Source organism: Porites lutea, chromosome 5 (genome assembly GCF_958299795.1).
Source record: "Porites lutea chromosome 5, jaPorLute2.1, whole genome shotgun sequence".
NCBI lineage: Eukaryota > Metazoa > Cnidaria > Anthozoa > Scleractinia > Poritidae > Porites > Porites lutea.
Window position 1 is genome coordinate 8,369,814 of NC_133205.1, and position 22,202 is coordinate 8,392,015.

Below are 22,202 nucleotides of genomic sequence, written 5' to 3' on the forward strand. Positions count from 1 at the left end.
GACAAACAGTTTGTCCATTGATGAACACAATTACCATATTATGCCGACTACAATCAAAAGAAAGAGGTCATGGGATGAATAGAATAAAGAGATGTTAATGTGCCTAGGCATACATCAACCGTGACTGCAAAAATATCGGTTATTGATATCCCGGATGAATCTCGGCTCTCTCTCCTGTGTCCGCTAAGCTGACGAGTCAGTTTTACTGAAATAAGGCAAGGAAAGTTCAGGAGCAGTAATGACGGAGACTACTCCCCGCTAAGTTTAGGGTGACCTCTCAATATGGGCTCCGCTTAATGCATTTTTTACAGTATTACAACAGCATTTCAACTACCGGTGGTCAACAATGCGTGGGTTGAGGGTGGGGAGGGCGGCGCGGAGTGGGAGGGAAGTTGCTTAACACGAAGGAAGCGTGGTTGCCTCAAGCTTCTTGAGTCAACAACAAAAGACAGTCGCGCACTGCGTTGGGCACGCGTTAGCTTTCGTCAGCATTCACTCATGGGTAATTAGTAAATGTGTAATTGGCCAATCGGAACGCGCGCTTTACTTTTGTAATCTTATAACTATAAATGTAGCATATGAGTCGTCATGGTAACGAAACCTGGATTTGAATGAATCCTTCGAGCAACTCGGTCCTGTTTTAGTAGCTCTTAGCTGCACAGACACAAACAGTGATTTTGTCACCTCTGCGTCCTGCGTCCCTGACGCATAAAAATCCCCAAAGACGCATGGTATGCGCATGGCGTGGTTTGCGTCCCGTAGGACGCAAAGATCCATTAATCGATCTGAAGATGTTTTTGTAGAATATACTGTTTCTTTTTGGCTGTTGTTTAACGACGTATATTTCTTTTAGTCTTTGTTGTGCTTGACAATAGAAGGACTACATTTTTATTTCAGTAAACTGTAATACAGAGTTTTGGAGTTTGTCTTCAGATTAACTGTGTGGTTACATAAAGACCTAGGGACTCGTTTTTTTCAAACTGGGACTCAATGGTTCTGGACAGGGACTCATTATCTCTCTCTAGATGAGTCCTAGGACTCACCATAACTATTTGTAACAAAATCGCTGCACAACGGGCCAAATTTGCGAATTCCTTGTAAAGTAAAGACTACCATTGCGTCTGTCTGTTAGTAGTCTCGTTATGAGAAAAAATGACTATGATTATATGAATCATCTGAACTCAAGACTGTTGCTGTATAAAATTTTCATTGTTGTATTTCACTATTTACAGACTGTTTGACAACCAACGGAAACTGTTTTTACCCACGGATTAGAAGCGCCTGCAAGATCAGAAATTTGCATGTTATTATTTACAACCATGCTGTACTATTTACATAGCAAAAAGCGGAGCGGGGCCAAACTAACTTCACGGTAACTTAATCATAACTTAACGTCTTTTGTACCATAAGCAAGAGGAAGTTTTGCCACCCTATCAACACCGTTAACAAAAGAAAGCACGCAAAGATGTTGGCCCAACTTTGATTCATATTCAGCTCGTTAATGGGTGAGGAACAACTGATTCAATTCCGCTTGAGCCGCTACTTAATTCGCATGCGTGTCTCGCGAGATGCATGGCTTGTGAAAACGCCTTTCCGCACTTTTCACAGCTAAAAGGTTTCTGTCCCATGTGTGTACGAACGTGGTTGTTCAGCGTTGTCGCACCAACAAATGTGCGCGAGCAAAAGCCACATTTGAAAGGCCGCTCAGTGGTATGGGAAACCACATGCGTGCGCAGTTCTGACGAATTATTAAAAGTGCTACCGCACTGTCCACACTGAAAAGGCTTGGTTGGTTGGCTTTGACACACATGCATTTGTAAAGCCACTCGCTGGGTGAAGGTCTTGTGACATTGCTGGCACTGCCAAGAGGTTAATTCGCTTAGCTGAAAGTGGGAATTCGGTTCATTGCTTGTTGGCGTTCGTTGATCTGGAGGTAAACTGTCAACAGAAGCAGATCTCTTTGGCAGAGACTTTTTAGGGATAAGTGGAGGCAAATTCTTTGAATCAGCTTGTGGAGATCTTGAATCTGGAAACGGACAAACAAATAAATCGTGTATCATAAGGTCTTAATGGTGTGGGCCAGGAAGTTTCTTTTATTGTTCTTGAGTTGTCAGCACTAACTGGACGCTCGTTCTTTATGACTGTATTAGTTTCAACTTGAATGAATGAATATGAACGAACGAATAAATAAATAAAGTGAGAGCAATTTCAGAAGTTCTATCTGAGACTAAATCAATAAAGACAACGAAGGATTTTTAATATTGATATAAAGGTTAAATTCAATATATTACATCCTGAATAGATCATTCGGTGTAATTATAAACGTGCTTATTGTTGGCAGTACATCCACCAGATACGATTTATAAAGAATCCGTTATTAAAAGTTAACTGTAAGGTAGCTTTTGAGAGGCTTTGTTGAAAAATGGACGAAAAGGCAGCTTCCATATTGACCAACACTCTGTGAAGAAATTAAATAATTGGACAATTTCGTTACCTTGGTAACTCCTTGAAGGGCTTGTGCTCGGAGTGAGCCTGGAGCTAGTAGCTGTGTTGGAATACTGCCCTGCTGTATCTTGAGGTTTGATTGGTGGAGATTCTTTATCCAAAGATCGGTCAGACCGCTGTAATGCTGTGGCATTTTGTTGTCTCTCGGGCTGGTCTGCAAATTGGATTAAGAATGTTGTTGTGGAGTCGAGATTTAAAAAAAAAAACTGTTAAGAGGATATCTTATCAATGAACGACTAGTGGACTGACAAGTTAAATGAAAGAGTGACCGGGTACTTAATCCGTTTATAGAGCGACTAGCCAATAGTCAAAGATAACAATTGGTGTCAAAATTGACTGGATGAAAAGTTAATGGTTAATTCATTAATAGTCGAACTGTCCATTAACTAAAAAGTTGTCTCATGTGAACGACTGCATGCCATCTGAAGCCTGCCCAATTAGTGTGAAGATTAAAGCAAATGACAAACTGTCATCGGCTCAGTGAAAGTTTGATTGACTTAACTCGTTGACTGTTTGGTGTCTTTGACTCCAGTTACTCAGTAAAACCGCAATTCTACAGCTATGACTGATAGACAAGAGAAGTGGTGAGAATTGCTTCTTTCCATGTTTTGGTAGAGTTCAGAATGTTGACCCTGACCTGCCAATAGCCTGCCCTGTAGACGAGACTAAACTCTGGTTAAGTCCGTCTGAGAAACAGCGCCCAAATCCTTGTTCTGGGCGCCCTGTGTACCAGGATTTGAGTACACGCCATGACTGGCTTGTTAAAAATACCACTGTCGATTTGCCAATCAAGATGAAACGAAATTGGAAACGCTCTTCCGGTAATTCGTTGAGTCCGTTGGGGGCCCGGAACAAGGACATCTGCGCTGTCTCGCAGACTTTAGTTACCGAGGTTTAATTACGTCTGCGACGCAGGCTAATCTGCCAATAGATTTTTTGTACCGATCACCCAATACATTGCTACTCAACAAACAGACTCCTACCCTGGTCCTAGAGGTTTTTCTTGATTTTTCTTTGCGAAAGAGATCAAGAGCAAACCGCGAAGCGGCGACAACGAGTTGCGAAAGCGACGAGGAGAGAGAGAAAAACCTCTGGTTACTTTGGCCTCGAATCTCACTTTCATGCAGACGACAGGGTCAGGATCTGACCCTCAGGCGTTGATTGGTTGATATTTTTTCAAACACGCAAAACAATTTGATTGGCTCGTTTAATTGTAACTACCGAGGGGACGCAGAAGATTTTTACACCTCATTTCTGAAGGTAAATTTTGCCTCTCTCTACCAGGGAAGAAAATTGTTTGTATACTGCACTCGCAATAACATTTGCACGGGACCCAGGCACGTAAAGGCACTCCATATTTCGAGATTTTGACATGGAGGTTGTTCCTGAAAGAATATTCGAAGAAATTTTGACCTCGGTACTTGATGAGCGCTTTCCTGAGTCTCACTGAGCAACCAAAAAAAGCGTTGTTCGCCGCCTTGAGTCTAAAGGATGTGTTCACCATTTTATCAACCGGACATGGAAAGTATATTGCAAGTACCTTTCCTTAAGAGGCTACTCATACCCTCGCCATGCAATAATTTTGGTTGTCTGTCCTCTCAAGTCTGTTGTGGACTCGCATATCCGTGAACTGCGTAACAGATGACAACGTTTGTGAAAAATCGTTGTTATTATACCGAAAAACGTTGATTTTAGTTCGGCCACTTATTTTTACATAAATTCTGCAAATCCTGTAGCAGTCGTTTGGAACAGTGTTGGTTTCTTTAAGTGGTGTTCTTATTCCTGGACTCTTGTCGCCCATTGTTGACACATGCTTTAGCTTGACCCCGATTAACGAATCACTCTTTACCACCCAAGTGGAGATGGTTTGTTCATAACATAATTTCCCCCAGGTCTACCCCCGCTTAAAAAAATAGCCGCTGATAAGCACGTGTTTGCTAAATGGCCATTGGTCACTCTTTTTATTAGCAATTTGACGCGTTTGACAGCTGTCGTCTGCACGAAAGTGAGATTCGAGGCCAAGGTAACCAGAGGTTTTTCTCTCTCTCCTCGTCGCTTTCGCAACTCGTTGTCGCCGCTTCGCGGCTTGCTCTTGATCTCTTTCGCAAAGAAAAATCAAGAAAAACCTCTGGGACCAGGGTACCAGACTCCCTGCATAACAAACTGACCATTTGACTTTTCATCTGTCTGCCTCCCTGACTGACTAACTATGAGTGAACAAACTGTCTTACGGACTAACTGACTGACTAATTATCTGACTGGCCCTAACTGACTGACTGTTGACTTACGCTGAGCTGTGGTGGTGGTGGTAGTGGGAACGTACACAGCGCCCACTTCCATTCCCAGGGGAATTCCCATGTACATTGGATACTTCTCGTCATACCACACAAGCAGCTCTGTGCCACATGGAATATCCTTGAACGCTCGGTAGTATATATTCCCGTTGTATTGAAAAGAGAAGAGATTCTGTTCTTCCTTATGCCTGGCACAACGGATGAAACGCATCCAACTTGCAACGTTCTCGTCACTTCCGTCAATGTAATGCGATAGCGTGTTGCCTTCATAGATCTGTCAAAAAGAACAATTCTCTTAAAGTGCTGCATTTCTATTCACCGCTCTAGGAACGATATCGAAACTGGGCCCAGTTAGCTTTCGCAAAGACTTCTGGGATCGTTACTGGTGACGCGCTGGTAACTAACTGCTAACTCTTTAGAAACAGTGTTTCTTAAGAGGTGATATAAAACGCGTAGTTATTTCCTGGCCTCGAGAGGTGGGAGGGGGGAAATACGACTCCCCTTGAGTTCGTTACCTACATACTAGGCTGCGTGGGAGGCTACTTATATCCTGAAATGCACTTAACTCGGACCTTGGGTCCTTCATATTAGACGCAGTTATTTATAATTTCCGTAGGAATTAGGTAAGAGTTAGGACTAGGGGACCCTTTTTGATGTCTGTTATCCATAGAGAGCATGGATCTCGCTGACAAGCTTTTTTGCTGATATAAATCCTCCAATCTGATTGGCTGAGGTACTCGCTGTCTAGCAGCTCATAGAGTGACACGGATGGGGAATTTAGCCTATGATTACCGAATAAAAATTATCAAAAATTGCTCTTGTTTTTCTCTTTTGCTAACTATTTGCCGATAAGAATCTTGAGCTCGTCTTCTAGTTGTTGAATATAAATGTAATTTAGGGACAGCTTGGCCATGGTGAACTGGAAATTAACCAATAGGAAACAGTAACTTTATACTGTGTTAGCTTCAAAATGGTAAATATGTCGGTTCTTCGATTGATTGTCAAGTTTTGGGGCTATTAGTTTAAATAAAAATGGCGCTTTTGATCTCCTTTCGAAAAACGTGTGAAAACTGAATCATGTTTATGGATACGTGTCTTTGACTTTTTATTTCTTTCACACTCTCTTCATGTTTGTACTCTTAGACTGTATGTTTTTTCTTTTCACCTGAGGTGAACAAAGTTTATGAGGATTTTTAATATGGTGGTGGGCATAAACGTAATCAAAGTGTATGTTACCTCCCACATGTGCGATGTATCCATATTACGTGTGACATCACTTGGACGAATTCGTGTGCCCTCGTATGGGCCAATCCAGGTCCCAAGGGGAATGTTTTGATTGGTGAAAACACCGTATCCTTTCCCTACATTCGATGCACGCAGCTTACATGCTGGTGGTATTGACGTTACTGCATAAGTGAGCGCTTTTTCAGGCAGCAATGGACTGGGATGCCTATGCATGGGACAGCTCCCGTGCGGCATCGTTCGACAGAAATCGCAATCTGAAAGATGGAATTAAAACACATTATTATTCATTAAAACATTTCCCCGATTCTGATTGGCTAAAAGCATACGCATAATTTATCATAACCAGCTACTGGTGACGGACCAAATTTTGAAGAATTTTGGGATTAATCAACCGACGAAGTCAAAAGTGCAGCTTCCTTGCAGGTTAATACACCGTTAACCGAGAAGACCTGGTGAAGAGGTTGAGTTGTTTTGGTTGTGAAAACACAAATGGCAGACATTTCACTCATTTCAGGAGTAAGAACTAGGCGAAGTAATGCTAAAAACATGACAAGAACAACAAGAAGGCAACTCGAAGGGCGGTATCTGCTATTTGGAGAATATTTGCGGAGCTGAACAACCCTGAACGTGCACTATCCAAGATAAACTTAACATCGATGGAGGTAAGCATGTTTTAGCTATGTTTTTAAACTAGGAATTGTTTTGATTGAATAATAAAACAATTATTGAATTCCGCGGCCTTCGCATCATATGAAGAATTATGGAGATCTCGGAGGGTGTTATCCGCCTCGGCCTAAGGGCTCGAAGGGTAACACCCTCCTCGATCTCCATAATTCTTCATAAAATACTCAGCCTCATTCTTTAATTGTTAATTAATCCAATGCTTGAAAGAAAGGAGAAACGATTGAGGAGAAACAAATCGGTTATTTATCGTTTTACTCTTTTCATTGTTTTAAGCGTTGTTGATGTTCTCAGCACCATTCACCATCAATGCCTAAAATCCATTTGCTTTTCACGGGATCATTTAAGGTCGACAATTGTCGTGGATCATTTGCGGTACTGTACAGAGCTCTAGGGCAAGCTTTACATATAATGAAAATCAAATAACACCATGTTATTACGGGGTTAGAGAACGGGCGGATAAAATGCTCTTTAAACACATACCAATCTGTCTATAAGTTTGTCTCGCTAATCTCGAATTTTTCCACTTCTTTTCAAACTCTAGCCAATAGACATATTCCCTTGACAGAGCACTACATTCAACTACCGCTCGTACATGAAAAATGTCAAGTTTGACTACTTTGACGTTACGATACGTCTGTTCGCATTACTCCTTTATGTTTCACGAAATATAGTTGGATTTCCTCTTGTTTTCTGTGTTGTTGATCTGTCTTCGCAATTAACTTTTAGCGCCTAACTCCGACTAACTAAATGTAACATCAAGATAACGTAGTAATTTAATGTCGTTGCTGATGATTCAAAGTTGCATGAACTAGTGAAAAGCCAGTCTGCAAAATGACTCCATGTCTTCGGCGATTTGACTTTAACGGGATTTTGTGCACTCGAATTCTCACTTGACTTCATTTTTCTGAGCTGAATAAAGGAAAACTTGACCTTCACATTATTACGATTAAGTGCTTAAAGTCGGTTCCCCTGACCTCTAGTTCGAACTGTATCACATGCTTCAAGTGGAAGGGATAAATATCAACATAAGCATGTACGTATTTCAACATTTACCAGTATTGCATGAATTTGTGGCGAGTGTCACGCGTGCTCTAATCGATCTTTGCGCAGTTGCGCGTGAGTGAGTGAGGGTTTGCACGGCAAAGTGATATTAGAGCATAGTTTACCTGTATTGGATGCCTGTGTCACTGACTGCGCGCTTACAACATCCTTATTGACTGCCTGTGGTCTCGTTTTGCCATAAAGGAAAGAGAACACCTCGTTGTCGCTGAACATTCTTGAGCGCCCCTCTTGATGTGGTTCTGCCTCAAAATTGACCGGCATTGCCAGTTGACTCAACTGAAAAAAAAATTAAATACTGACCTTAGATAAGTCAAGTAGTGATAAGCTACAACAGAACTTTCGCTTTAAACTAAGAAACAAACGGTTCCAATTCAATTATCACAGTCAATGCAAATTAAGGTCTTTAAAACGGGACCTTAACTTAATTGCAAATGCAAAGATGGAATTTCGTTTCCTGAAAAATGAGGAATCAGTGGAATAGCATGCAAACCTCGCATAAGACCAGTTTTTTTCACCAAAAAGAGATCTTCAAATGGTGCAATTTAATTTAATAATTTGAAAACAGAGCAAGATTTACCCATTATATCTTAATCCACCCCTTTTGACTAAACGGAACATTCCTGATCCACATGTGTCCAAATTAAGTCTGTTGAAAGCAAAAAAACTACTTATTCGCAATGACTTGTTATTCTATTATCATTAGAGACACATACCAAATTCACTTCTAGCCTTCTCTTAGTCTCTTCGCTAAACAAAGACGACATTTCTCTGCAACCGTGTGCTTAGCGACTTTGGCTACTCAGTGCCACGCAACAGGAAAAATGCACCAATGAACTTATATAAGCAAGTCGTATGCAATTGATAACGCGAGAATAAGGGGCGTTGATTTAAAGTTCCGAAATGTTCTTTTCATAAACCTGTCACTTATTCACGCTTGGCTTCCTAATAAACTGTTTACAGCAATGCGATTGGTTAATGATGAGTTCCTTTCAAGTTTGGCTAACTTTTCTTTAGCTTGTTGTGTTAGAAAAGTTATTTATAAATGAAATTTTGCACCTGGCAGAAGTGCAGAAAAAAGGATCATCTATCTTGAGTTAAAAATTAATGTTTAGGAATCAGATAATACTGTGTAGAAGGATATGTATAGAACATTTGTGCCCACATTTCGTAAACCTTCTAGTGCAGCCTGTGTTTTAACAAAAACGTTTTGCATACATAGCCAAAGTTAGTTGATTGTTTTAGAAATTCTAAGGTCATTCAAGCATTGCAACTGGTAATCAAAAACAAGGCCTTTTGCTCATTTTTGATAACTGTGTACCAGCTGTAACTGAAATGATACGCAAAAGGACTGCTGCACGTATACTGAATTGAAACGCCTTGAAAAGGAGTTTCCAAGTTATCCATTGCGGGCTTTTAAAGTGGGCGACTAATTGCGGATATCAGATTTGCATGTCTTTTGATAACGCGCGAACCAAGACGGGAATTTAACTATCAGCGTGTCTGGTTAAACCAATACGCTGGGGAAGTGTCTGTTTAAATCTTCAGAATGTGCCATAGTTAAGTACATCTAAGCTAAATTTATTGGAAAATGGTCAGTTTACACAAGCATTCTTAGTCCTTGTTTTATTCAAACTATATAGCACTTTACTCACGAATTGTTCTGGGTGGGTTGTTTTTAAACGAAAGTTCACTTATCGCGAGAAGTACTAACTCAAGTGATATTGAACAATAACTGGCTCTATACCTATTCAAATAAAACTTACGACGTAGTTCTGCTATTAATCATGCAATCCGCTTGTCATGCTGAATGATTTTTCAATGAAATTTGCAAATGATGATCATTGATTCGGGACAAAACCTGAATAACTAAGCTTTTGTTTCATGAAAAGAACTTTCTAGACTTAAATCTTATTGCTTTCTAAAGTTGTTGTTGAAGTGTTCATTTCGGGTCAAAACTGACCTGGCGCTCGATTGTTTAGTACCACGGCCTTTAAGAGAAAGATACCTCGTGATCTCTCAAAGGGAGACAAAACGTGATCACATAGCTTTTGATGCGGATTTTTCGACAATAGTAAAGTTAATAGACTTAAAGAAAATCGGTCCAGTCTTAATTTCAGGTGACAATCCATTTTCATTGTTGTCATAGAAAGCCAAATAGCATGAACTTATAGTTGAGGTAGAGTAGAAAATCATTATGGTTCGGGTTTGTTTTTATTCCAATGTGTTTCCAGAATCAGTTTTTAAAGCAATACCATATAATCATGAAACAGCTTCAAAGATTTCAGGCGCATTTTTAACCACAGGGAATCCGCATTGCTGGAGCTGCTGTAACTGCAAGAATCAATTCAAACTTATCGAGCGTAATCGAGTATCGTCAAACTCTAAAAGAAAATAAAAGCGATCGAACGTAATCGAACTTCACTGAAGTTCGATTAGTTCTAATGGTCGAGGATCATACGTTAGATTAAAAATGAAAGTTAGAAAAGTTGGGCCGAGCGTGTTTTGCGGTATGTTCATGATTTTCAATGAAGATACTAAGAAGGCAAAAACCGATTTAAAAATCATCAAATGGTATTCAAATGAATTTTTCGCTCCTCTTGCATGAACGTAAAGAAAGCGTAAACCTATGGAATTAGTTTGACTCTACTGGACAATAAATTATAATTTTTTTTTAAATCGAAAGGAATAAAGTTGTCGCAAGTGACCGTATAAACGATTGCCCCAGATCGATAAATTGTATATATGTTGTGTAACCCTTAGTTCTCAATTTAAACATTTAAATTTAGTTGTTAGCCAACGTTTGAGCAACTGGACAAAATGGTTACACTTTCCTTAATTTCAGTCCTTTCCACATCCCTATGCATCGTGGTCTTAAATATCACTCTTAAAGAAGGATTTCGTTTTCACGCGCGGATCTAAGATAAATACTGATCGATTTTCTTAACAAGCACCGAAGGCGCAAGCTTCTAGGGGGGTTGGGGGCATGTTCCCCCGGGAAATTGTTACGATTTTGACTTCCTAAAGTCCCCTTTCCTGAGTTTCTGAGCTACCGACTGTGTAACGTGGAGTAGACAGCAACAAGCGAATTTAATTGCAAACGATTTTTTGAAAACAAACCTAACGAAATTTGCAGTCTTTTGGGTGAAAAGGCGTCAAAAGGCAGGTTTCTTAAGCCCGAGAAGCTCCAAAATCATAGTAACGAAGGAAAAGGAAAGGAGAAAAAGAAAGAGCGAGGAGAAGGAAAGGCGGAGAAGACAAAAAAAACAATGGTTGCGCTCTTAGTTTTTGAAATGGCTGCGTTGGACCAAAAAGGTCCATTTGGCGGCAGTGTTTTCAAAAATCCGGCTAGAATTACAAAGGCCCCCTTTCGGGCTGGTCTCCCCCTGATAAAGAATCCCCCAGGGGTAAAAGAACGAAGAGTTAAGAAGGTTGGTTGAAAGACAACATGGAAGTGTACCGACTGAGTGGGGAAGCAGAAAAGGTGGCGGAAAGACTGGAACTGCAATAACACTATTCTAGCAAAAGAAAAAGAACAAAACGAAAACAAAATTTTCGCTTGCAGATAGAATTTTTTGGTCTTCTCTCTCTCTAACCTGAGTTTATTTAGATAGAGGCGAGGGTACTGGGTCTCATGAAGGTGTCAATGGTCATTACGTTCACCCCCTTCTCGGTCATGTGACCGAGCAAGCCAAGTGCTTTCCCTTCTTTCTTTCTGCTCCGCGTGTAGAGGTGCTTCAGTTTTAGTGTTGGCGCTCCAGGGAAGTATAATTTGCCCTGTAAACAGAGCTTAGGCAAGATCAGCATTAATAGGTTTGGTTTGTTTTGGGGTTTAAGGCCGTTATAACCAGTAAGAAATAAAAAAAAAAGATCAGTAAGCTCTGTCGTCAAAAACAACAATTAGTATTTTAATAAAACACGACTAGAGATATCTTACAAGCTCAAAATAATCTTCATGAAAGTGCACATTATTAAAACTAATGTGACGCTGGGTGAATGAACCTTTTTGAAAGGCACTATGGGTTTCAAATATCCAAATATAAACACATCTATAAATATATACTTCAATCCTTGCCTTTGAGACACTGTCAAGTGTCGGTTTTCGTAGTTGATAATTATACAATCTACTATACATGTACGTTTACTATTTGTAAATTAAATAATGCTTCTTTTCACTCCGGCTTTATTTAAATCTAAACAATGTCGAGTATGTAATTTAGTTTTATGGCTAATGCAGACAAAGCGCGTTTTAAACTACAGACAAAAAAAAGTGTCTTTTACTATTAAGCTCCGCAAGCCAACAAAAAATACCTAATTGTGAGCTTATAACCCGGTAGCATTGCAGGAAAAACTCTTGGTTATTAAACACGAATGATCATTCTGTTTCTTTCGAAACTTAAAAATACTAGCTACTTAATGAATGAATGCGTCGTAAACTTTGTTAACCATTTATAAATTTTTTTTTTTTTTTAAACTGAAAGAAATTATAACGCCTTTTAAACACGATAAGTTCAAAGAGACCTGCGCAGGTAATACATCCGTAAACTGAGAAAAAAGAGTCAAACTTATAAGATTTAAGTTTCAACCTTGACGGTGTATTTTGAAGACAGTTCTGTACAATGCTGCTCTATACAAGGGCGCGGGCGTACAATAGATTGTAGTGCTGGAATCTTAAGTCAGTCTATGTTCGGTCAAACTTGATGCCCGAATACTAGTGCCCGGGTACCTGAACAAATTGGTGTTGAGTTTACTCTTTGACCCGATATGTAACTGTAACGGCATATTTACTGCATTTCGGGCCGTCAGACTCCATTTTGGAACGTGAGCTTAGCAGGAAGGTATGGGTAGACAAAGCAGCGGATTGTCAAGAACTAATACAAAACTAAAATGTGTATTAGGCCGAGACCTTGTACTCCGGCACCGCCGAATTCGGGCCTAGTTACATGAAAATAGGGTGTTTTCAAATTACTGCCCAGCGACTAACCTACTCAGGCACTTTGCCCGAGGACTTTGTGAACAATCTTGGCTTTTTTTTACGCGGAAACCTTTCAGCTTATTTTTCAAATATCAACTAGCTTGATTTCAGATCTCAGCCTTCAGTTTACGTACCCATAGATGAAACTATTAACACAAATTTTCAACTTTTAGGGAAACTTTTTTATATACAGGTAATGAAGGAGATCCCTAGACTAGCCAATTAAAATGTACTTATGTACGAAAATGTTACAAAACAAACGAAAACTTAAAATTCTCAAGCGAAACAGTCATAGAGAGATCTCTTATGCTTACTGAGTTGGGATGCCTGTGAAAATGATCTGTGGCATTTGTTGCACGAAAAAGGTCTCTCCCCTGTATGCGTGCGCACGTGATTATTTAGAGTCGTGGCTCCTGCAAAGGTGCGCGCACAGAATCCGCATTTAAATGGCTTTTTCCCTGAATGAATGACAGCATGCGTACGCAGCTCATTGGGGTGGGCAAACTCCTGAGCACAATGGCCACACTGGTAAGGTCTTTTTGTATTCTTTGTGCAACTGTGCATTTGAAGCAGACCACGCTGTGCGAACGATTTGTCACACTGACCACAATGCCATATTTTTGGTTCGCCGTTCTCCAAGATGAATTCCCCATCCGCTACACGAGGCCATTCACAAGGCAAATCTTTTTTGTCTTTGAGTCGCGCTTCCTCTAACTGCAGCAGCATCTCCTTATGACCATCTGTCATATTCTTAGAAGACTGCTGTGATTTGAACTTTTTCGGAATGCCAGTGGAGTCGTTCTCCTCGTGTTTTCTTTTGAACGTCGTTTCCTGTTGTGTCTGTTTCCTTGCGTAGATTTCTCTTTCCGTCAGGCCAGGCGACAGCCGGGATCTTTGTTTCGGTGAGACTGGTGCGTGGTGGGGTGACTTTCTATGGCTCGGTGCTGAGGTATGTTGGGTTGCCTCTGTTGCAGTTACTGAAATTGGAGTAGTCATTGAAGAGACCTTTTGACCGTCTTGATATGAAGCTTCTACAACTGGGTAAGACCTCGAACCTAGAGAAAAAAAAACGTGAATAAAAACATTGTTTTAATTTTCTGGGGTGGATCTCAATAAGAATTACAGAGCCTTTAGAATTTTAGGACACATATCCACTTTGTACTACATATAGATAAAAAGCGCCCGGATAAGTATCGCATGGAGCCTTCCTTTAAATAGTCGCACTCAGTGGAACAGTATTGCGATTATTACTTCTCAATAATATTTACTCAGAGGGTTGTAATGCTTTTTAAAACTCGCAACATTTGGCTCAGAAAAAATTGCAGTAGTAGTCAAGGGTTCGAACGTGAACTACTGTCTGCGCATCAGCCGTGAAGAAACATCTAAGCTCAGCTGACTCACCCATTGAGTTTAAGTCGTGTATGCTGATGGGGATGCCGAAGTATTGTGGGTAGATATCCTCGTACCACACCAGCAGTTCTGTTCCTATAGGAATCTCTTTGAATGCTCGATAGTAAATGTTACCACAGTACTGGAAGGCAAACAGGTTTTGTTCGTTTCTATGGCGTGCACACTTTATAAACCTCATCCAGCTAGAAGATTCTTCGTCGGTGGCATCGAGATAGTACATGAGCCTTCCATCTTTGTAGATCTGAATTAAAAGGGCGACAATGTTTTTAATAACGTCGTAAACTGTTATTAAGCATAGGAGTAAAGTGAAGGCTGGAAGTGTCATCAGTAATCATGTTTGTCACTTGACATTTTGTAGTTATAGGCGGGCAACAGATATTTTGCCGAAAATTTGCAAAGCGAAATTTCAGTAAAAGAAGCTAATGTGAGTAGATTGAATTCTTCCATTTTCTAAGGATCTAGGGCTCCATGACTCAACAGTTTCCATTATCTTTTAGACTAACAAAGTGGAACAAGTACGGTAATTAGATTCCTTTAGTAAAAATTTTTTGGTCGTCGCTTTCAAGGTTCAAACACTTTGATGATGTCAGTCGTCCCCTATTGCTTGCACTACCTTTACGTTTTGGTTTATTGAGAATTTTTTTTGACGAAGTCATGAATCTGAGGAAATGGGCTCTTAGAGTATCTTAACGCTCCAAGTAACTCTCACCTCCCACAAATAGTCAGAGTCCATGTCAGGCTTGATAGCATCTGGTGCCACCCTTCTTCCCTCATAAGGACCAATCCATGTACCCACCGGGATGTGCTGTCTTGCGCACACTCCGTAGGTCTTTCCAGGCACGCTGGACTTGCACAGTTGAACCACATCCGGGAACGACTTGATGGCATAGCTGTCCCAGTCCAGGTTGGAGTCAGAATCGGTCGATTTGTAAGATGGGTGTATTGGACAGCAGATCGCGTACACTTTGTTGCAGGTTCTACAGACTATGATAAAGCAAAGGGAAACATTAAATTCAATCACCTTTCTCTTCCTGACTAAATCAATTTATGAATTTTCTCAAAGCAATATATTCCCTTATGCATTTTTTTGAGTGACAAGCTCCTGAAAGCTTACTGCGACAAATATCATCGCACTGCTTCTTCTTAATCAATAATAAACTTTCCGATATTAGGCAATATATTCTGCTTTGAAAAAAAGCTCGCGCAATATAGTAAATCTCAGTGCGCGCCACACCGCAATCCCTTACATTTTCAAACGACCTTTCTGCTTGCTTTGCGGGGCAAGGCCAAGTTTTTGGTCGCGGTGTATTGCTACTCCCATTCTCTTGTAATTTTCAGTAGCCTATTTTTAATGTGGCTGTAACTTTTGAGTCTGTGCTAAAGTGTGACCTTTTAAACTGAAACCGGCTAGTGCTCTACTGTGGTGCGTGGTGCTGTTTAATGGAAATGGCTGTACAATATGGCACTGATTTGTACCTTAGTATGCCCAGTCTTTTGAAATGAAAGCTATACAGTATTACAAATCAGAAACAACACTCTTCTCTTGGTGTGAGGTTCTTTTGCTATTCACGTTCTCGTAATTCTAAAACTCACAACCGAACACGAAACGAACCAAACTTCTGTAAAAGAAAAAAATATGCTCTCACTTACATGAAGAACGTGTGTCCTTTCGCAAGCTATTCTCTTCCAGCTTCTTGCCTCTGGCTTCTTCAGAATCAATTGGTTCCACATTTCCACTCTTCTGATGCAAGCAGTTATACAAATCTTTCTCCGTGAATGCAAAATATCTTGGATTTTTGCCCTCGCTTTGAGGTTTTACTTTTGAAGAGATGAACGAAGGCCTCGAGGGAGCCTGGGTTTCGATCGTAGAGGCCTGCATTTTTTAACAAATGGACAAAAATAAAATGTACACTTTCGTTGAAGTATGCCTTTAAGCACGATAAAAGTTTTGATTAGAAACGTTAATTTAGTGTTGCTATCACTAAATACGCGGTGTTAAGAGTTGTTAAATGTTTCAGTTTCAGAGATTGCAACCACAATGTATGATAGTTAAACTAAAATACTAACAAATATACGCCGTAGTATTAAGTTGCACCCACACAATACACGTTACGTAGTCTTTGAATTAGCCATATTATCGAAAATATACCAAATGGCCCATTCAACGCAAGTCAAAAAACAAAAATAGCAACATGAAAAATATAAAAACATTTTTCGATATCGGCCTTCTCTTTTGAGTTTCCGATCAACTATTGAGAGTCACTCCGCTAGCAGAGATGCTCAAATATAACTAATGGCTATTACGTGAAAGAAATTGTAAACAAAGCTTATTATTTCCGTATCTTATTTACTCGGTTATTGAAAGACGAAAAGAAACAAAAGGAAACCACACAAATAACCCGACGGATACGCGGCACCTTTTGACTAGTTTCCAAAAAGAAGAAAAAAACCTTTGTGTCGTCGATCTTAAGACAAAAGGATCAGAACTAATGAACTCTACTTGGGGTAAGTTTTTTTCCCGGCTCTGGAAACAGTTAAAAGTCGAGCCCAGGGCTGAAACGAATATGTAACTTATCACTTGATTTATCAGGCCTTTAACGATGTTATCGACCTGCAGGTAAATACAACGCATAACACATGATGTCAAAGTCTCAGTAACTTTTGGCGTTATCCTGAAAATTAAGGTCTCATCGGCCAACGTGAAGATTGACGTAATTTACCTTAAAAACGCAGGAATGAAATTGATTAGGATGATATTCGACTGATTAATAGAGCGTTTAGTATAAAATATATATTAGTTTTGCTCAAGTAATTTATTCGTCTAGAAAAATATTTATTCAGGTTTCCTAGTTTCAATCAGATAAACTGAATTCTATAGTATTCTGTTGTACAGGGTAGACGTTTGGTCGTTCTTGAATGAAGGCTTACTCCTTTTGGCCGTATGTTAATTTGAAGTGACGCGGCTGCGATCTTTACTCTTCCTGCAATATGTGGTTCCTTGTTTTTTGTTTCAAAGGTGAAGATGATATGAAATCGCCTTTGATCATTCCTTATTCATGAACATTCAGCAGAAAATGGATTAATTGAAAATCCTGTTCTTAATACCGATTATTTCAAAGGAGGTCAAATCTAACAAAATTATCCAAAAATCTTCAAACTAATGAAAATACCAAAATACTATCAAGAAAAGAAAAAAGGGGAGATACAAGAGATGAAACGATATTTTTAACCATGATGGAATTTCCAGTTGAACTTCTATAGATAGTCCAAAATTTGAGTTAAAGCTTACGTTTTCGTCGAAGAAATGCAAAATGAGAACTTTTATAGCCAATATTAACAGAAAACTAAAAAACACCGACCACATAAGTTAAAACGGAGCTCTTTTTTGTCTTTTAAGCCTATGGCTTGCATTTTATTGGCCCTAAGTTTGTTGAGTGACTACATTAATTTTCTCTCTCGTTCGACATAAATACTTGTGACTTTTCTTCAATTATCATTTTGTAGCCGGGTTCGAGTCTTGTACAAATAAAAAGGAGGTAATCTAGGAGCAATACTTGTTGTTATGTTGTGAAAGTGTTTAAAATTACACTTGAACTAATCTGGAAATTCGCCATGGTTACTTACAAATAGAACGAACTTTCTCATCTTACGAACTTTTAATCTAACGTTGTTTTTCTACTGTTTTGGTATTACGTTGCATTATTGCAAACACAGAGAGTCTTTTATTCCAGGAGTGCTGACGAAATGACGTAAAAAGCTGTGCGGTTAATTGACCGTAAGTCTATTTATAAACAAAGTAAGGTTTTTCAAACAATTTTTGAACATTGACATTAATCATGTGTATTCATGCAATCATTCCTAGTCTTCCTAAAAGGATGTTACTTATAGTACATTCACTGAACTGAAGTGTAAAGAACAAACGTTGATTCACAAGATCGGTGGTTAGTATTCTTTGCAGAGTTTCGATATTATTTGTTTTGGCCAAATTTTGTATTGGATAATTTCGACATACTGATATAAATGCCTCCAATGGGTTATGCAACACTAAAATGCCTACTTGATGTTATCGTAGCTGTACATATATTGGCTATCACTCATATATTAAAGTATCACTGCAATAAAACCCAAACGTGCAATATTTGAAAACAATATAATATGTAAGTGCCAATATTTCGTATTTCCAGAGATGATGTTATGACCGAAATCCATGACAGTTTATCGGTTTCCTTCTAGAAAGAACAACATCAAAGCTGACTTTGACTTTTTTGAAATGCATTTTCGTGGTATAGCAGCAAGCAGAAGCTACAGCAAGTAAATTATCTTTTGTCAGTTTGAACTAATTTAAATTTGAACCTGAGTATCATCGGAATTAAGCGAAAAATTGTTTCATTCTGCCTTGAAAATACTGAATACGTAAAAAAAAACATTTTTAACAACTCGACAAAACAAAATTAAAAGTCTGTCAACTTTTACACTTACAAATTATTTTAGAAAGTTCTCAGTTTCTCTAGCTTTCTTGCTGTTTGAGTGTAGGCACCTCAGCAAAAGTGAGCTCTTCTCAAATTCAAGCCTGGAATGTTACAAAAATGTAAAACTGACCTTTTTCTCTGAGTTTATAAAATTTCTCCCTCATTTTTAACTTAAGTGTAAGTTAGAATCCAGAGCCATTTCAACGACAAAAAATACAAGAAGAAAAACTGAAAGTGTCGTAATTTTTTATGAGGCTATTAAGCTACTTCAAAGGCGGCGAGTAAATATACAAGGTTACAAAGTTGCGGTTGCGGATATTCACAGAAATGTTACAATTTCTACGGAAATTGTTTTTGCCCAAGCGTATTATTTCCTGTCCCCTATGGTGCAAGGTGGAAGTCCCTGATACAGCATCCAATACTTGGTGACTTTCACCTTGTGTTACTGGCATCTCTTTCCTTTTGTACTGTTCGTTATACTTTACGAGTAGGCTCTAATCGCATAGTCCGTGGAACAAACTTTAAAATCTGGGGGAGTGGTCATTCAAATGAATGCGTTAAATCTACTTGTTTGAGATGATGTCCTATTTTTAAGAAGATGTCTGAAGATCCCTCCAGATTAAATCATTTTGAAGACTCGATCATTCTTCCTCCTCATTCTTCCTTATGGTCTTGTTTCTAAAATTTTTTCTATGTTTGCTAAACAAAAGCTTCATACTTTTTTTCTCGTTTGTATCTCTAGACCGCTAAAGGTCTATCTGCGCACTTAAATGGAAATTGAAATAAACCGCAGAGTTATGGTATTGAAATAGAACTACTTCGGCTTTACATACTTGTTTTAAGTGCCCCATGTTGCGAGCAGTGGAACAGATGAAGGCTACGCGGTATATTTCTAATATTGAGAACCATTAATAACAGTTGTATTGAGTTCTTTTCTGAAAGAAAGTACTTTACGATCTATTATCTTAAATGTGTTTACGCGCTCCTGTTTACAATAGTTTCTAAGCAACTGCAGGATGAATTATACTAAAGAACAAAACGTTTTGGAAAAGCTTTTTTTTTTTGCAGTGTCTTCTTTTGTGAAATTAAACTTTGTTCAAATATACGCTCTGTTGATTTGTAAAGATTGAAGATTCCAAAACCTGATAAAATGTAAAAGGGTTTAGATGACGTCATACTCTAGAAAAGCTTAATTATGAAAGTGCAATATTTCGAAAGGCACCCATTACGAATTTTCCGTCTAAAAAATCAAGTGGGAAGAAACACTGTAAATTTAATCAACTGCAAAGTTCACTTGGATAAATAAATTTGAAAATATTTCAACCATGACTTTGCTACAAGCCACACTATGCGTTTATCTTGTGGATAAAGCATCTAATGCTAAAAAGTGTTATTTTATTAGTGGATTGGTTGGTAGATCCTGTATATATCTGAGACGGTTTAGCGATATTGTTTAGCCTTCGTTTAGTAAGCAGGTCGTAAATTTTCCGACTGCAATAAATTAAATACCACTGCAATATTTCAGTCTGAGAGTCAAGAAACATAGAGCTGTAACCAGCACACTTAAGCAATCTTCTTTGACAGCGACAGAGATTTCGTTAGGTTAGATAAGAGTAAATCTTTATCTTTCTTTCAGTGGCATTGTGCCATGAAGCTCCAATAATGCCAAGGTGTGAGATGTGAAATAACGGTCTTTTTTTGTGCTAATTTTGGCATGCTTGTAATTAATTTTACCCTCGAGTGGTCGCACATGTTTTATGAATAGGCTTAATCGACCATGCGTGAATTCCTAAGTCGGCCGTATAAACACGTTTACCATTTGTGTAACCAATATAAAATTGTGATATCAAATAATTTGAGTAGATGGCGCCTGTTGTTATAATATATTTTTCAAGGATATACCTGCCCCGTGTTTTGCATGTGTTAGTAGATTAAAGACCCTGAGGCTAGATGTGTGAGTTACAAATAAGGATCAAACAGGAAAAAATACCAAACTCTTTAGGTAGTCAAAGAGATAATTCACACTTCTGAGCAACAGAAATGCCAGCTATTTTGGAAAAACTATTGTGAGTTGCATGATCTGATTTTTGCCACGTTTTGGAGAACGGTATGAAAGAAACTGTCTCTTTCGAGATATCTGAAACAAATTTCTATGCTTACCGAGGCTTGAGGTTTGTTATGGACGAAGGGCTGCCTAATTTACGTAACTTTTGGCGCAAAAAAAACTTACCATCATCCTAACTGAGTTTTTGAAGGCGCCTTTTCAGTACTTTTCGTTGTGTCGTTGAATCTTCACCTTATGGAAGCTTCAAATTAAGACTTTGGAATTATCGTTTTTCTGTTTCTGTAAAAGAAGAATAAGTCGCTTGGAAGAAATTCGTCGATGAGTCGACAGCTCGTCCCGCCTTCAACCCTTCGTCTTACAACTGGCGTGCGTCAAATAAGTGCAAGCTATTATGATGTCAAAACTCCTCGTATCCTGACTTGTTTTTCACTCTGCCACTTGTTATTATAATGGCCTATCACGGTTCATGGAACAATGAAGCAGACAATAAAAAAACAGCTTTGAGATTAATTAACGAACTTTTTAGAGTGGTTTTGAATAGACATTTAGTAAAAGCTCAGCAAAAATAAAGGAATTAAAATAAATTATTTGCGGGTTCTGTGATGTAAATTTTGCTTAACGAAGAAAACTGCGATATTAGGGCAAAAACAGTAAATACTGATTTTGTTTCAATCGAGGGCCGAACGTCCTGAATGTTCAAATTTTTGACGCTTTTGTTTAAACACGTTTTCAGCCGTAAAAGTTTAACATCAACTGGCGAACTCTTTGTCGCCAAGACAATCTAATATCAATGGTCAGGTGTCTTTGTATCAAATCTTTCACGCATCATTTACCCCCAGCTGCCTCGCGAAAAATTTCACTGTGGTGCTGAAATACTTGCAAACCAATATATATACACACACATATATACTTTTTCCCCACAAAATAACCGAAAACTTCGATTTTGCTGAATTCCTGAAAGCTTTGAAATTCGTGGCTACAGTTACAACATCCTTAAACAACATGTCACATGACGTGCTTTTGTAGTTTACTTTCTCCAATGTGCAATTAGTTTGTATAAATATATTTCAGTCGTCTAAGCGACCTTTTTCTCTCGTTTAAATAAAGTAAATATATCATACCGTTTCTTTTACACATCGCAGTGAAGTGTCACGTATTTTATTCTTTTATTATTATTATTATTATTATTATTATTATTCATAAAAACAAAACGTTTTTACTAGAAGGTATTTGCCAATTGCGACCGTACAATATCTACAAAAACGTGATTACATTTTCATTGGCAGCTTTTCAACTTCTCAAACAAGAGCCAAGATTGAAAGAAGAAAGAAAAGAAAACAACGAATGAAGATGCTTTGAAGATTCAAGTATTAAGGCGGGTATGTAAAGAACGGATATGTACTACCTGAAACAGTTCAACTTCAAAGTAACGGCTTTTGCTTTCAAACAAGCTGCACTGACAGCAACGCTACTTCGATCTTTAACAGCTTTTATCG

General features: G+C 38.7%; 2 protein-coding genes across 2 annotated transcripts; both read right to left on the reverse strand.

The window, feature by feature from the left end:
• Positions 1-809: 809 nt before the first annotated feature.
• Positions 810-8,657, reverse strand: LOC140936394 (putative histone-lysine N-methyltransferase PRDM6). Its single transcript, XM_073385861.1, has 6 exons — positions 8,504-8,657; positions 7,895-8,066; positions 6,036-6,298; positions 4,794-5,073; positions 2,495-2,659; positions 810-2,026 (listed from the first exon to the last, which is right to left on the reverse strand). Exons 1-6 carry the CDS (start codon positions 8,552-8,554, stop codon positions 1,491-1,493), a joined length of 1,467 nt encoding a protein of 488 aa, XP_073241962.1. The 5' UTR covers positions 8,555-8,657; the 3' UTR covers positions 810-1,490.
• A 3,017-nt stretch (positions 8,658-11,674) lies between these two features.
• LOC140936391 (putative histone-lysine N-methyltransferase PRDM6) lies at positions 11,675-21,482 on the reverse strand. Its single transcript, XM_073385854.1, has 5 exons — positions 20,872-21,482; positions 15,823-16,045; positions 14,882-15,156; positions 14,164-14,413; positions 11,675-13,817 (listed from the first exon to the last, which is right to left on the reverse strand). Exons 1-5 carry the CDS (start codon positions 20,875-20,877, stop codon positions 13,039-13,041), a joined length of 1,533 nt encoding a protein of 510 aa, XP_073241955.1. The 5' UTR covers positions 20,878-21,482; the 3' UTR covers positions 11,675-13,038.
• Positions 21,483-22,202: the final 720 nt, after the last annotated feature.